A 15,503-nucleotide genomic window follows, 5' to 3' on the forward strand; every position below is an offset into this window, starting at 1 on the left:
GAGCATCAGGCCAACGACAGACAACAGACACATAAGTGCTTCCTATATCAAAGTGGGAAAAGGGGGTCGTCCTGCTGTCAGAGATACAAGAAGAGACAAAGACAGGATGAGTAGAAGCAGTGAGTCCACAGCTCAAGCTGGTTATTGATTGTTACTAAAACTGAGTGCTCTACCTACCTGGACGACATAGACCCGGAGGGGAAAACAGACCATCACCTCCACTAAAAGGAGGGAGAGTCGGCAATAGCCAATAGAGAGGAAGAGAGCAGGGGGCACGTTCCCTTTCTCTCTCTCGACCCATCTCGTCGTCAGGCTGGCTGGCACAGCCATGGCGTTCACCTTTGCGGCCTTCTGCTACATGCTCACCTTGGTGCTGTGCGCCGCGCTCATCTTCTTTGTCATATGGCAGGTGAGTAACACTACTGCACACACACACACACACACACACACACACACACACTCTGAAACTAAAATGGGCCCATGTAGGACCTGTGAGCGTCCATGCTCCTTCCCACACAGGCAGACAAACACATCCACCTACACACAGTTGTACAACACTGACAGGAACGCAGCACTCACACACACATACACACACACACACACACACACAGACACACACACACACACACACACACACACACACACACACACACACACACACACACACAGACACTCACACACACACACACACACACACACACACACAAACACACACACACACACACCTCGCTCAGATCCTCGAGAGGTAATGGCATGCCTGAATGTGTCAGATGAATCTCAAAGAAAGCCTCAGTGTAATTGTACCTACGTACATGTTACTGACATTTTGAAATGCCTCTTAAAAGCCACCAAATGACACTTTAATTTCAAGCACCTAGCTGTGAAGACGTAATTAGTTGGATGAAGATTCATTTTTGAGCTGGAGGAAACAGCCCACAGAGTTGCAGGAGATGCATGAGCTTGAAAAACACAGGATGTTAAGTCTAAATGTGTGTGCTTTTTCATCTCTCTCCGTACAGTGACCTGCTTGCATGCTGGTTTATCACTAGTATAATTAAATTGAGCTTGTCTGACTCTTTCACACTCAACAAACAGACAGATTCCAGCCGGCTCCTCCATCCCTCCACATTAAAGCAACCTGTGATCCCGGAGAACTGTCAATAAACACTTCCTCAAACACGGTGCTCAGGCTTCAGCAAACTGTACATAATGAGTACAGGGAGGCGGCAAAACACAGTGATCATAAATATCCCTGCCAGACTGTTGTGAATGTGTCCGCCTGCGGCATTTTGAGTGGAATTTGCACAGATGTCGCTGGACACCGCTGCACTCGGCTCTCTGGTTCCACAGGGGGCAGACTCAACAAACACTTTGCTTTGATCCCTCACCTTTAACATTCGATCCACGCAGGCAGCAATAATGTGAAATACAAAACATATCATTATTAATATAAGACTTGAAATGACTAACGTACCAATTGACTAAGTGGGTGAGACTACATATGAGTCAGTCAGTGTGTCTGTGTGTGAGAGAGACGGGGAGAAGCGTGTGTCTGGCTCAGCACTCAACCATGTGATTGAAATGCTTATCAAACTGATTGTGTTCACCCCTTCCCCCAGTCTGCCTCCAGCAGCACCCCAATTCTACGCGGCTCTCAACCAATCAGAGCGTTCGTTCACTGCTATAGTAACCATGGAGCCCGCTGAGGGGCTCACCATGTCGCCATGGAAACTGCATCTGTTTACAACAGAGCTAAGTGTGAAAGAAGACGATGGAGAGGCGTATAGACTCGTACGGGGAAATTACCACCAGGGCTGTTTCTATTTCAAACCGATCGACGCTTTCTGTTCAGTCACTGTGAACGCAAATCAGATGCTCATTTATCTGCAAATAATGTCCGTCTATTAATTTTCATTGCTTTCCAATGAGCCGTCAAAGCGAAGCTTGGCTGAATGGATGACAAATGCAGCAGGTGGCCTTTACACCGACAATTATTAGTATTTTTATAGAGCTATTAATCAGGGAGCTGATGATAAAAATGATCCCTCATACTCGCCTCACAGGGAGCAGTTAGAGAGCTATCAGCGTAGTGACAATCGCATTGGTCTCTCTACAGTGCCCTCAGTTTCATATATATAGATGTTTTACTCAAAAGGCCAAAATAAACAAAATTTGAGAAGATTTTATATAGACCTCACCATAATCCTATCAAACTCAACAAAGCATATATTTAAGTTTGTGCTTGTTATCAAATATAACAAATGTGATGTTATGGGCACTGATTTAATCCTGCCAGATTATGAATATATAAATGCTGATTGTCATTACAAATGAGTCTATGTCTCCATGGATACTCTATAGTTTGCATACTGACACATGGTATAGGGAGCTCATATACAGTGTAAAGGGGAAGAGCAAGGCTGTAAATAGTTATATGTGTGCACATTCACCATGTAATCATCATGTGTGCTCAAACAAAAAGTGAACAATGTGGCTGCAGCTGTACAAGATGTAACGAGTATGCAGTAGAGTAAACTGTTCCACGACCATCCCAGTACAACAGTGCAACAATACCATCCCAGTACAACAGTATTGTACAACAGGCTGAGACTTGTGACCTGACCCAGCTATGTATTTATTTTCTATATAGACATTACAGTTACAGTATGTGAATTCACTGATGTTGTAAAGGTAACTGAATGAAAACAAACTTAACATATTAATTTTATTTTTCAGATCATTGCATTTGACGAGCTTCGCACAGACTTCAAAAACCCCATTGATCAGAGCAATCCCACCAGAGCAGTAAGAACCCTGCTGTTCACTTCTTTCAAGAATGATCAAACCCTCATGTCTGCAGAGACATCTGTTCTTTTCAGCTCCAAGAAGACCCCTCAATGATCCACACATACAAGACCGAGAACAAAGAGAGGGTTTCACTCCAAAACTGTTGCACATGACCCTAAATCTTATCAGTCAGTATTACACATTTCCAAAACAGAGTTTGTAAACTCACGCGTACACAGACTGAGTTTATAAAGAACAGCCTCTCACGAGAGACCCACTGCATACTATGTCTGTTTTGGAATGAAATCTTTCAAATGTTTTCGTCAGCTACATTTAGCCTCTCTATTGGTTTCTCAACATCAAATATGTGCATAACTGTAAACAGTCTCTACTAATCCAAGCTTCCAGGTGATTGCAACATCATTTGTATGCAGAGTGAGGCAATCAACCTTCTACGAAGGCAGCGGCTCGTTGGCTCAATCAATTAAAGAGATTGATGCAAATGAAGCCGCTGTTTATACAATGAGATGCTGTGCTGTCGCCACAATAAAAGTGCAGATACAAGGTTTCACCTCATTGTAGCAAGAACAAACTCTCGTGAGTCACATTTGAAAATTCAACACAAAAAAATATTCTGCCAAAAATAATAATTGACCTGAAGTAAGGAATATGTCTTCCACTCTTTCAGTGTTCTTATGTGCAGCGTGCACACTTCTTTCTTAGTCTTTTGTGAAACACAAAATAACATTATCATGAGTCAGTAACGAGTGCAATTATTCATTTAGCAAGCTAACAGCAGCTGTGAGTGTCTTTTTCACAAGTTAGCTAATGTTCTAGCAATCATGTGAACCTGCATCTGAACTGCAAAGTGAGAGTGATGAGGAGTGGGAGAGGAAGCTGTGAAAGCAGACTGTGGGAGTGTGGAGGCACGCCAGCTACAGGGGGTGGACACAATAACTGCAACACCTGTAGATATAATGCAGCCCAATACAGTATTTAGTATACAGTGTTCAGTTCAAAGCGGATGTGTTGTTCCCCCTTCAGACAAAGATGGAGAGCCGCATTCTCTGACAAAGTATCAACAAATATTGAACATTACAAGCTCCACGGCAGCAGGATTTGTATCAAGGCTACTGTATTGGACTGCATTACATTGTACAAGTGTTTTTTTCAATCCCTATATATGACAAACAACATGAACATCTTAACTGATGTGTGTGTCAGATGTGTTCGAAAGAACATGATCTGCCAGGATGTGATTCTGCCAGTCTCACCCAAAATCAATAAACTGCACAAACAGGAGAAGACATGCATGGCAACAGCCTCGGAAAAAATAAACGGCAATTATTTCTGTTAGCAGAGAGCGACGCGTGTTCACTCAACAGCCTTTGTCTACTCAAAAAACCCACAAAAGCAGTAAATAGTTGTCAGTGAGAGAGAGAAATAACAAAAGAAGGTAATGAGAGAGACTAAACAGACGCATCGGCATTGTACGACTTTGTGTTGGCTGGTTGACAAAAAGTGACAATTGTTTCCTCTTGAAATGATTTGAAGGTGAATCACCTAACAAAGAGCAGCGCCATGTATTATTATACTTCTCCCCATGAAATAACACATTTACAAAAGTCATGCTCTTGACATTTCTTCCATTTCAAGCTTTCTTTAATGTTAGTGGCTATAGAAAAGACTGTGAGTGAAATCCGTTATTTTATTCTCACCTGCAAATGCATTTGACAATAGTCGCTTGATTAGATTACCACCAGAACAACATACTTGATAACACTTTTGCCTCACATTTGTTGCCCTTTTATTTGTTCTGCGTCGTAAAAAGTCTCTCTCTCTCTCTCTGCCTTTGATTAATGTCTTCAGTCCTGTTTCCCTCGTTGGAACAATTAAATATCCAGTGAACTGGATGGCCTGACACTAATCAGGGCACCTCAGGGAGGCTACAGGCTGTAAAAATCCAAGCAGAGTCACTGCATGACAACAATTTATAAGTGCAGTTACAAACCATAAAATGTACAGTAGCTTAGCTGGCAGGTGCAGCACTGTGCTCTTTACATTTTAAAGCTCAGTGTCGTGGAAGTACGTGATGCGCAAAGCAAGTAAAAAGAGAAGAATTACATAGACCAAAACCAACAACTGCAAATAAACAGCGAGGCTGGCGAGCCAGTGGCTGGATGCTGTAGATTCAGGGCAAAATCCACTTTCAGGTCACCGGGGGAGTTTGAATTTATGTCCACAGATTCATGAAAGGTGCAGCCTGTGGCTCCGGCTAAAGGGAACAGACATCACAGGGGCCTCAATGCTGGAAGCCGTCATCCTGTAACTAACACAGATCGCTCAATACGACACAAAATTAGTATGAGGGTCTTTCCAGTTGAGGCTTCATTAAATTCAGAGGAGCACACCCTTACTGCTTATCTACTTGATAAATATTTGTTTCACAAAATAAATAAAGCGAAACAAATGAACGGCTGTTAATTACCTGACTGCTTCTGTTTACCTGCTCTTTTGGCCTGAACCACAACAAAACATCTCATTTGCCTTGCTAGCTGATCAATGGACACCCAAATAAAACATCACCATTATAGGCCACTAGCTGCTGGCTAATGGATGTAGTAGACAATGTATGGCTATCTTTTCTAAAACTGAACATTGAGCCCTCTCCTGTGGCTCACAGCAGACTCAAACCTGTTTATAAAAGGTCTGCCCCAATCATGACTGTCCTTATTGCTTCAAAAGTGGCTGCTGTGTTTCTGTGCTGATGAACACTTTCAATCAGTTTGGCTTCTGTTTTCATGCTTGATTGCATGAAAAATACATGTTTTAACAATATAATGGAACACAACTTGAGAGTCTGAGACAGAAAATCAAGATGGTTAGTCAGTCCATTATTATTCATTAATTCATATTAGCCGTTAAGTCTATTTTTTCAGTGGTTAAGGTGGAGGTGAGAAAGAATCAAAAATGTATTGTACAGATGCATCTTTTACCACAGGCACAAAATGTATATTTGTCTAGTTTTTGTATTTAATTGATGTGTCACTGAAATATGTCATACTTTGTCAGCTGAAATCTCTCAAATCAGAATTCTCTGACACAGAAAAGCATGTATCATCTCTGCCTTGAGATTTATTTTCGTGGATACACACAATTGGTAAAAAGGATGAAGAAACATGCAGACTATTAATCAGACTTTCTTTATATCCACTCCACAGAGGGAAAGGATTCTGAACATTGAGAGAATCTGCAACCTGCTTCGCAGAGTGAGTAATAATTGTTTTTCACCTGCTGCTGGCGGATGACTAAAACAGAGGGGCTTCAGACAAGCATCTGATCATTTGTCTTTGTAACCACTGTGAGGTCCATGACGCACACTGATTCATTTCACATGTAGCCCATCCTCACGACCCACAGTCACTGCTGTCTCCAGAGACACTCAGACAGTCAAGAAGGTTGTGTGACATTTTTGTTTTCCACATTTCAAGGATTTCAGAAAGAGAACTCAATATGGAGGCCATGTTGAACATGCATGTGTTGGGAAATGTTCAATAGCGTTACGTATAACAGAGGACTTCAAATAAGCTCAAATTATTATATCAATACATAAACATAACATAACAAGAACTTTCATTTGTCAGGGAAGGTGGCATACTAGCTGTACTACATATATTTAAGCAGAGTACAGTTTTACAGTCTTACAAGGTTAGCTCTGAGATCCTAATTTAAACATAACGTGCTTTTACATCTGTGAAAAGATAAATGGTTTTATGACTGGATGAACAGTTAGTCAATTAAAATGGCTGCAATGGGAATAAAGTCTATTATGTTCAAAAGAAGGAAAATATTTATTGGAGGTTTACCTGTCTATTGACAGTTTGATTTATTGATTAATTATTTTCCACATTGGTGCACTGCAAAGAGCTTAAGTGCCACTGATACAAACCCACTCAATCACTACTGTATATAATTGAAAAAGAAATTAGATGATACGCATTTGTTTCATATTTTTGCTAATTACCTTGGTTTCGGAGGGACTTACTTTGCTAAACCCATGAACACATGATGGAGTAAAAAGAAAAAAATCTGTTTCCAAATCAATTTTCTAACAGAAAGGTGATCTAGCCTGGTAATCAGACTACATTTTCATTTTGTTTTCACTGCATTAATTAGTCCGACATTGTGTTCATGCAAGCCCGGCCCGCAGGGTTATTTTGCCCCAGACCAATAAGCGGTGACAAACCTGTCCCATCAGCAGTATCGCCAGTCGACTGAGAAGCTGTAACGGTTGCTTGGAGCAGTTAAAGGTTAAAAAATTGTTTTAAAAGTTGTTATTTCTATAATCTATATTGTTATATTAACAATGGATCACATGGCTACTGGTATGTCACAGGGGTTTCTCGTAGTGAAGAACCTCCAGAGAATTATCACTCAACTCTACAGTTCAGAGTTTTTTCCCGTCTGCAACTTTCAGTGTTCAGTCTCAGTGCTCTGTTGTTTTGGGCTGCAGCAGGCAGCTGTTTGAATTGAAAAATTACCCGACTCTGTTTGCTGGTTCAGCACCAAACAGCAAACAGCAAAGTGAGCGGTTTGCTCGTGGACATAGTGGAGCGTTTAGCAGCTAAAGAGCCAAATATTTCCCTCAGGGTTGGTAGAAACCCAAAACAGAGCTAAAATGAGAGCTAATATTGGACTTACATTGAATCCAGATGAATGCTAATGTTGCTCTGTATCAGCTGGATGTGCAAATAAGCAACTATTTGCTAACACCTTTGCCATATCAACTTAAAGGGGGATGATGTATCAGTGTTGTGTTCAGAGGCCTGTATGCAAGCCAGCAATGTGAACCATCCACGTCAAACTACATCAACTTCTGCTTACATCTACAGACCAGTCTACATGTGTTTGAAACTATATCTGCACTCGTAACAGCAGCGAGCCATGAGTAACATTAACACCTCCTGAGAGTGTTTGCCTCGCAGTGTGATTTTGGTTTCATAGATTGTAGTTCACAACATGCAAGTGTTTTCCCAGAAGTTGTTGCAGTGTTAATATGCAGACCTATAACCTGACTCCCTGTGTCTGTTCTGGTTTAGTTGGTGGTACCGGAGTACTCCATCCACGGCCTCTTCTGCCTGATGTTCATGTGTGCTGGAGAGTGGGTCACTCTTGGCCTGAACATCCCGCTGCTCTTCTACCATCTGTGGAGGTACAGTCCCACAACAGACGTCTGATAAGCTCCTGTTCAGTCAGGTGCGAGTGTGAGCCAAACCTCTCTGCTTTTTCAGGTTTTTGCATCGGCCAGCCGACGGGTCAGAGGTCATGTATGATCCTGTCAGCGTGATGAATGCCGACATTCTCAATTATTGCCAGAAGGAGTCCTGGTGTAAACTGGGCTTTTATCTGCTCTCTTTCTTCTATTATCTCTACAGGTAGGTGTGAATTCACAATATTTTCAATACACTGTTGCCTGACTAGGCTTCAGATTTGTTGAGATGTTGTATGAACTTGTAAATGTTACAAAAAAGCAGCGCAATTACTGTTTTCTCCCTGTTTTTTTCCCCCCCTGTCGTCACGGTCTATTTCCTGCTGAAGTATGGTCTACGCCTTGGTGAGTTTCTAACAGGCAGGAGATCTGGAGAAATAAAAGGAAGTATCTGTAAGAAAGACACAGAGGAACAAACGGAGACATCAACTCTTCCTCTCTCCGTGTATCCTTCCCATCACTGGCTTGGATTTTCAACAGTCTAACCTTGGACAAAACCAGAAGACCAATCTGTGGTAATGTGAATGTAACTGCTCGATTATATCGCTTTATCCCAGATACTGCTGTCGGACGGCTGGACACATGTTTAAATGATTGACATGAAACAGAAAGAGGACGCAGCAGGTGTTTGTGTTGCCTTTGACCCATTATACGAATTAACAATATATTTCTGAAGGGCTGGAGTTTTCCCATGCTGCTCTTATGATCCAGTCGCTCAACTCACTGTGAATCTCCAAACATTTAGGGGCTGGAAAACAAAATAACACGTCTCTCTTCTTTGACTTTGAAAATGTACCAAAAGCAGGGTTGTTTTGGTATCATTCCATGTATTTCAGATGATAGACACCTCTAATATCAAACCACTGCTTTGATTGTGTTACAGGCACATACAACTGTAAGAAATAGGTTCAATTGTACAGGAGAACACTGTAAGAAATGCAGAAGGCCTGACAGGGAAATAACACATTGGTGTGCGCACAGACACTATTAGCCTGGACGGAGATAAAGCATAGACCAAGCATCTCCATGACGCCAGCCTCTGCCAAAAGTCAAATTCCACACCGTAACAAAGACAACAAGGAATTAGTCATACCTTTGACTTCAAGGGTCAGTGCTTGTAATGTGCATTCAAAATAAGTATGTCCATAGCTGTAAGGACGTATTTTATGTTACATGCTAGGTTCATGCTTTCCAAAGAGCTTCATGCTCAGATATATAATGCCAAAAGTTTGTACCTAAAAAAGCATTGTGCCAAATTAATAAGTCTAATCAGGACAAGTGAAAAGAAAAATGACGAGCCTAGAAGGTGCTTGTAGTATCTTCGTCTTCATGCTAAAGCACTGTCAGGCCTCGTCTTTATTTTCACTTCCTTTAGGACATATTTGATTTTGGCGCAATGTTTTTTTTTTTCCTTGGAAAAAAAAGAAAGAAAATAATCATAGTTCTGTTGTAATTTTTAGTGTGCAGGGAGCGCCTTATTCCTATTTCCAGTGAAGTTTACTCTTACTCATCTGCATCTATACTATAGTCATTTTAGCACAGCAACTGTTCTCTGATCCGAGGTAGAATATAGAAATCTCATGTACAAAAAGCAATTAAAAACTAGCAATGTAATATGATTCATGAGACATATCGATGCAGTGTTATTCAGTGTATGTAATAACAGTGAGTGGGACACAAGTGGCAGAGAGGACAATAATGACTCTATGACAATGTTTCAGCTATTTCAGAAGTGTGAGGACAGTGAGGTCATCTCAATACGTCTACAATCATACAGTTTCACAAGGGACAGACGCAAAACGCTCATGTTGCTGATGACCAAGATTTGTAAACAGCCAAGCCTTTCCTCAGCTGGTGCTGCCTTTGCTATCATGTGTTCACTACTTTGATCTGTTTGTAGATAAGTGATGGTTCAAATGTGTGATTTTAACATCAGTAGAAAAACAGAAACCCTGGAGCCTGAGAACAAACTGTTTGTCAGATGCCGGCTCCACATGTAGTAAGTGGTGATGATAACATGTTTGGTATATGAACTGTGGGACTCACTTAGGAAAACAAACGTCTTGAATACTACAGCCTATTGAAGTAGTTGCTACCCATGTCATGTCAATTCACACCTTACCTAAGATTCAGCGGTAATTGCGTCACTGATCCATGACGACCACTGATATTTCAGCAAAATAACTTAATTACAGAACACAGAATATTGAATATTATTGTATTACTACACAAATAAATTTGCTGTATATTTTGTGTATGTTAGTATATTTATGAAAGGTTTAACTACATTTCAATTGGAAGCATATAACATTGGATACCAATATCAATTAAATAGCAATACTATAGGATAAGACTGGCATAGTTCTATATTTTAGTTATTGTCAACAAATCCCATGAAAAGACTAAAACCAACAAACTGTGACAATAAAAAGAAAAACAGACAATATTGTCTGTGGCACTCTGCCCCAAACCTATTTGTTTCTACTGAAGATGTAAATCTTTAAAAACAGGTAACAAATATATTGTTTCATATTCAAAAAGGCTAAACAATTTCCCGAAACAGCTGGGCACTGTAGTTTTTAGCAAATGTCAATCAAACAGGAGTAAATAGTGTATTTCTTTGGGACTACTTTCGGCAGCGGATAAATACACTTTTGCCACACTAGTGAGTATTTCCAGCAGCAGGACAATGTGTGTGTGTGGGACTGATTCAAAATAAACTACAGTGGCCATGTTGATCGTAATGAAGGAACACATTGTGCTTTTAACAGTTAGATCAAGCTTCTGCTTCACAGGTATTGTTGGTTTTGGTCTTTTAATAAGATTTGTTGACAATAAGAAAAATATAGTATATCACCTTATCCTTTAAATAATATTCCCAATCAAAAACTGTTTAAAAAAGTGATACATCGCTTTAAAAATTATGTCCAAAATCATCTGTAGTGACTGATTCACACAGTGCGTTTTATATGCTTTACATGTCAGGAAGCTTCTGTCCTCTTATTAATTTAAAATGTCACATAACAGCTTCACTGCAGAAGATGTCCAAACATATCTGTATGTGACAGAACCACACACACACACACACACACACACACACCTCTTGTGTCAATCCCAGTCTGTTTCACATCACTTCGGCACTAATGATGGTCTAAACCAACTGGACTGGAGCTACTTTAATAGTCTGTCAGTGTTCTTGAAGACGCACAGTAGACAGTACATGTTGTGCCAAATGATGTTCCCATTGAAGTAATCACAGGACACTGAGACCTCAAAACTCTGCCAACAATGTGAGTGTGTGTTGAGTCTGGACAATCACTATTAAAGCACAGGAACACGAGGGAAGGAGGAGAAACACAGCTCGGTTGAATGTCATTATGTAGTTGCTCTGAACAAAGCATTTTAGAAAATTGTATTTCAGTATCTATTTGTATCTGTCTTTTATACATTTATCATCAATGTACGCTACAGTGAACTTGGTGGATTACTTTATATTTATTAGGTTACACTATGATGTACAGTTAATAAACAGCGATTCTCATGCCATATTCTAATAAAACAGTAATGCCAAAAGGATCATCTCCAAGTTTCTTATTTCCTGTCTGTTGAGGGTCAGTATTTTGCCCATCTGTAAGGATCTTTGCAGACGTGATGCTCTGCCAACACCAGGGATGTAGCAGGAGAGAAAAATATAACTCTGAGGATGATGAGGTGAATTCATAAGGGAGGATACTGAGCGGTGCATTAGACGGAGTGTAGAAGACGAAGTGCCACGTCGAACAGCTGCATTTAGAAGTGGTTTCAGATACATTCACACAACCTCTTAAAAAGCACCAAAATAACTGAATTCCCTGAAAATGCCTCACTGATGTGAAAAGAGCTTCTACTGGAGAGGCGGCAAAGAGGATGATGGCCTTTCACGAATGTCTGAACCTCCAGAATACTAACATATCAAATTATAGAGCAGTGGATTCCTATTGGATTGCATAACAAAACTGTGTTGTTCATCTCCACAACAAGAGATCACTGATGAAAATGTTACTGCAGCTGTACATTACATACAATAATAATACATTAAAAATATTCTGACATTTTTACACTCAGCAACATTTTCTTTTCTTTTCAAAAAGAGAAACACAGCAGAAAGTGTGTCTCCCGGCCGGCCCAGGGACTCGTTTGCAGGGTTTGCCAGGTTATCGCTTGTCTAAATAATGATTCAGACAGAAAACAGCAACAACCGGGCTTCAAGCTGGCGTTTTCCCTCTGTTTGAAAAGGACATATCATTCCCCGCTGTCACCATGGAAACTAAATTGTATTAGAGATTCCTGTTGACTCACTCTGAGGCTCTCACTCAAAACACAGAACAATCCAATTCAACTTAGTTCATATGCCTGGCGGCACTGCTGTTCTGCACAAAACATTTTTTCCAGTTTATATTTCATCCAGCACATACAGTATGTAACATTTCATGTATGTAGTCGTGACGATCACGACCCCAATGCCTCTATCCGTGACACCTGCTTATCCCAGGATACGGACACACACACACACACACACACACACAGCAACATGTACGCACACACGATTGCTCGCTCACTCACAACACATGCATCTGTTTCTCGTTCTGTCTCGTCCCACGGTTCACACCGTTTCACACACATCATCCCGGGCTTTTCCTTTTTCGGCACCCTTCACCACGATAATTGTCTCAACTCCTTTCCCCTCTCTCCTACGTCTGTGCTCTCTGAGAGGTGTTACCATGGAAACTGGCTACAACTGATGGGCCTGAAAACGTCACGACTGGCATACACAATTGGCAAGTGCACACGCAGACACATATATACACACACACACACACATATACACACATTTTGCTCATTCATTATTATGCAAGGCACTCTGGGATGCTGCATATTGTTATGGCTGTATAGACACGCATACATAGGAAAACCATAGGACATACTGTATATTAGGGTCGTGCACTTGATAAGAAGTTTCATGTTAAGCATAATTGGCAGAATGCCAACAACAACACCAGTTACATGAAAACTAGAGAGAGAGAGAGAGAAATGACAGCATAACAACTCAAAAGTGAAGTATATCTAATTAAAAGAAGAGATTTCATTAAAAAGGCAAAAGGAAAAATGAATAGTGGTTATGTGGCTGTATGGTCCGCATACAAATTCCTGCTGAACACAGAATGAATTTTGTTTAATCATTTTATACACAGACTTTCTTTTGGCAATTTCCACTTGAAGGCTGAGATATGAAAAATGAAAATCACCACCTGAATCCCAAATCAACTTTAGTCATTAAGTACATTTTGTTTGATCATTTCATAATGGGATCATTTCCATTTTGTCAAATTTAAGATGCTGTGTTTGGTTTTTTTTCATGCTAAGAATGAAGAAGGAGCAGATGTGCTTTCTTAACAGTGGCTGTTTGTGTCCAACAATGTGTCAGACCTGTTCGCACTTATGTTTTTATTTGGACTGTGGATCGTCGGCCCAGACAGAGACTTGAGCGTGACTCACTCTGACTGTCAGCTGCTGTCTCATGTATAAAAGATATCCATCGCTGTCATCTGTAACTGTAAATACTGAGTTCATTTTCAATGAATTGCCTCATTTACAAAAAAAAACATAATGACATTTCATTCGTCAATTAAAATTAAAATGACTCTCTAAAACAAATTAGAAAGTGTGACCTTCAAAATGTGTTTTTGCTATAAATGAAAACCAAATCAGTGCTATGATTTTAAAACTGTGAATCTGTGGTGAAATAAGAAATCCCAAACGTCTGTAGACATGCTGGTGTTTTTGTCCAGTTACATATGGGACAGGACATGAAGGTTCTTCTATGGTCAATTTCCTGAGGCTAATTTAAGCCCAGTAGTTGTAATTGTCTTTTTAATCAGACAGTTCTGCTCACAACAAATTTTAAGATACATTTTTAAGATCGAATCACAGTATATGTTTTATGAATGAGGCCCGGAGGCTTTTATATCTGAGGTTTCGGCTGTGCTCCTTCTGCTCTTGATCATGACAGTGTCTAATTTTACCCCTGATGACAGACTACTGAAATATTGATCACAACGGAGATTAAACACTTGGAAGATCATTGTAACTTTCTAGTTAGTATGAAGGGCAACAGTAACTTTTCTCAGTAAAAACACAATATCAGATAACATTTAACTGATTCTGAGAATATTTAGGCAGTAAACAATAATGAGATCCGAAAACGGGAGGTTTGGTGTTTTTGTCCAAATTTCTCATCATCTTTTCTCAGATCCTTTACTTAAGTAAAAGTACCAGTACAACAATGTAAAAGTACTCCATTACAAGTAAAAGGCAGGCATTCAAAATCCTACTTAAGTAAAAGTGCAACAGTATTATGAGCAGAAAGTACAAAGTCTGTGAGGAAATGCATCTTGACTGGTGATATATTACATTCTTAGATTGCTGTTACTGATGCATTAATGTGTGAGCAGCATTTTACTGTTGTAGCATATTGAGGTGGACCTAGTTTTAACTACTTAATATATAGTTGGGTGGTTTATCATAATCTTTGATTTTGTTGTGAAATATTGAACAGTTTGACCTTTTTGAACAGTTATTTAAATGAAACTAAGTTTAGAGGGGAAATCCCTTTTTAATCAAAATAGCAATTCACAGATATCTGGGACAAGGGGTCCCGACTCACTTTTTTGTGAAAAGTCAAAAAGGTTGGAGGGTTGCTTAAATCTTTAAAAATGTTGAGTATTATATAAATGTATATGTATTTAATTGTTCATGTAAAATCTTATAAAATCTTACTAGTAACTAGTATCTACAGCTGTCAAATAAATGTAGTGGAGAAAAAAGTGCAGTATTTCCCTTGAAATTGTAGTGGAGAGGAAGCATAAAATGGAAAATACTCAAGTATAGTACAAGTACCTCAAAACTGTACTTAAGTACAGTACTTGACATATTTATTTCATAATTGTTAACAGAATTATAAAGTGGTACAATAAAATGAACAGAAGGGAAAAATTCAACTTACAGTACATACAAGTACATATACGCATATGTTTATACATAAAACCTAAGAAGCTCGTATTAATAAACATAAATCCAGCCAAACCGTGGCATTCTAATGAGCACTTAGCGCATAAAAACAACACAAAATAGCTTGAGTGCTGTGTAGGCGAGGACAGGGGCCAACTGTACTGTAAACGGGCTTAAAAGGTGAAAAATGAAGGTGTGCAGATCGCTCTGTCATCTCTACACCTCGCTGCATGTGAGAGAAATATTATCTGCAGTGTAAATGCAGGGTGATTTATAATTGAAAAGGGCAAATGTGATGCACATCGTTTTTAGACAAACTGCATTGCCTGTGAATAGAATAGGGGTGTAAATCTGTTTGAAAAAGGGGCAACAAACAAAATATGAACCGAGTTTCAGGTCA

General features: G+C 39.8%; 1 protein-coding gene across 1 annotated transcript; it reads left to right on the top strand.

Moving 5' to 3' along the window:
• The first annotated feature begins 328 nt into the window (after positions 1 to 328).
• cnih2 (cornichon family AMPA receptor auxiliary protein 2) lies at positions 329 to 8,413 on the top strand. The gene is made up of 6 exons (XM_070917771.1): positions 329 to 409; positions 2,737 to 2,805; positions 6,009 to 6,056; positions 7,887 to 7,999; positions 8,079 to 8,222; positions 8,386 to 8,413. Exons 1-6 carry the CDS (start codon positions 329 to 331, stop codon positions 8,411 to 8,413), a joined length of 483 nt encoding a protein of 160 aa, XP_070773872.1.
• The last annotated feature ends 7,090 nt before the right edge of the window (positions 8,414 to 15,503 follow it).

This window comes from Enoplosus armatus, chromosome 13 (assembly GCF_043641665.1).
Source record: "Enoplosus armatus isolate fEnoArm2 chromosome 13, fEnoArm2.hap1, whole genome shotgun sequence".
NCBI classification, from domain to species: Eukaryota; Metazoa; Chordata; class Actinopteri; order Centrarchiformes; family Enoplosidae; genus Enoplosus; species Enoplosus armatus.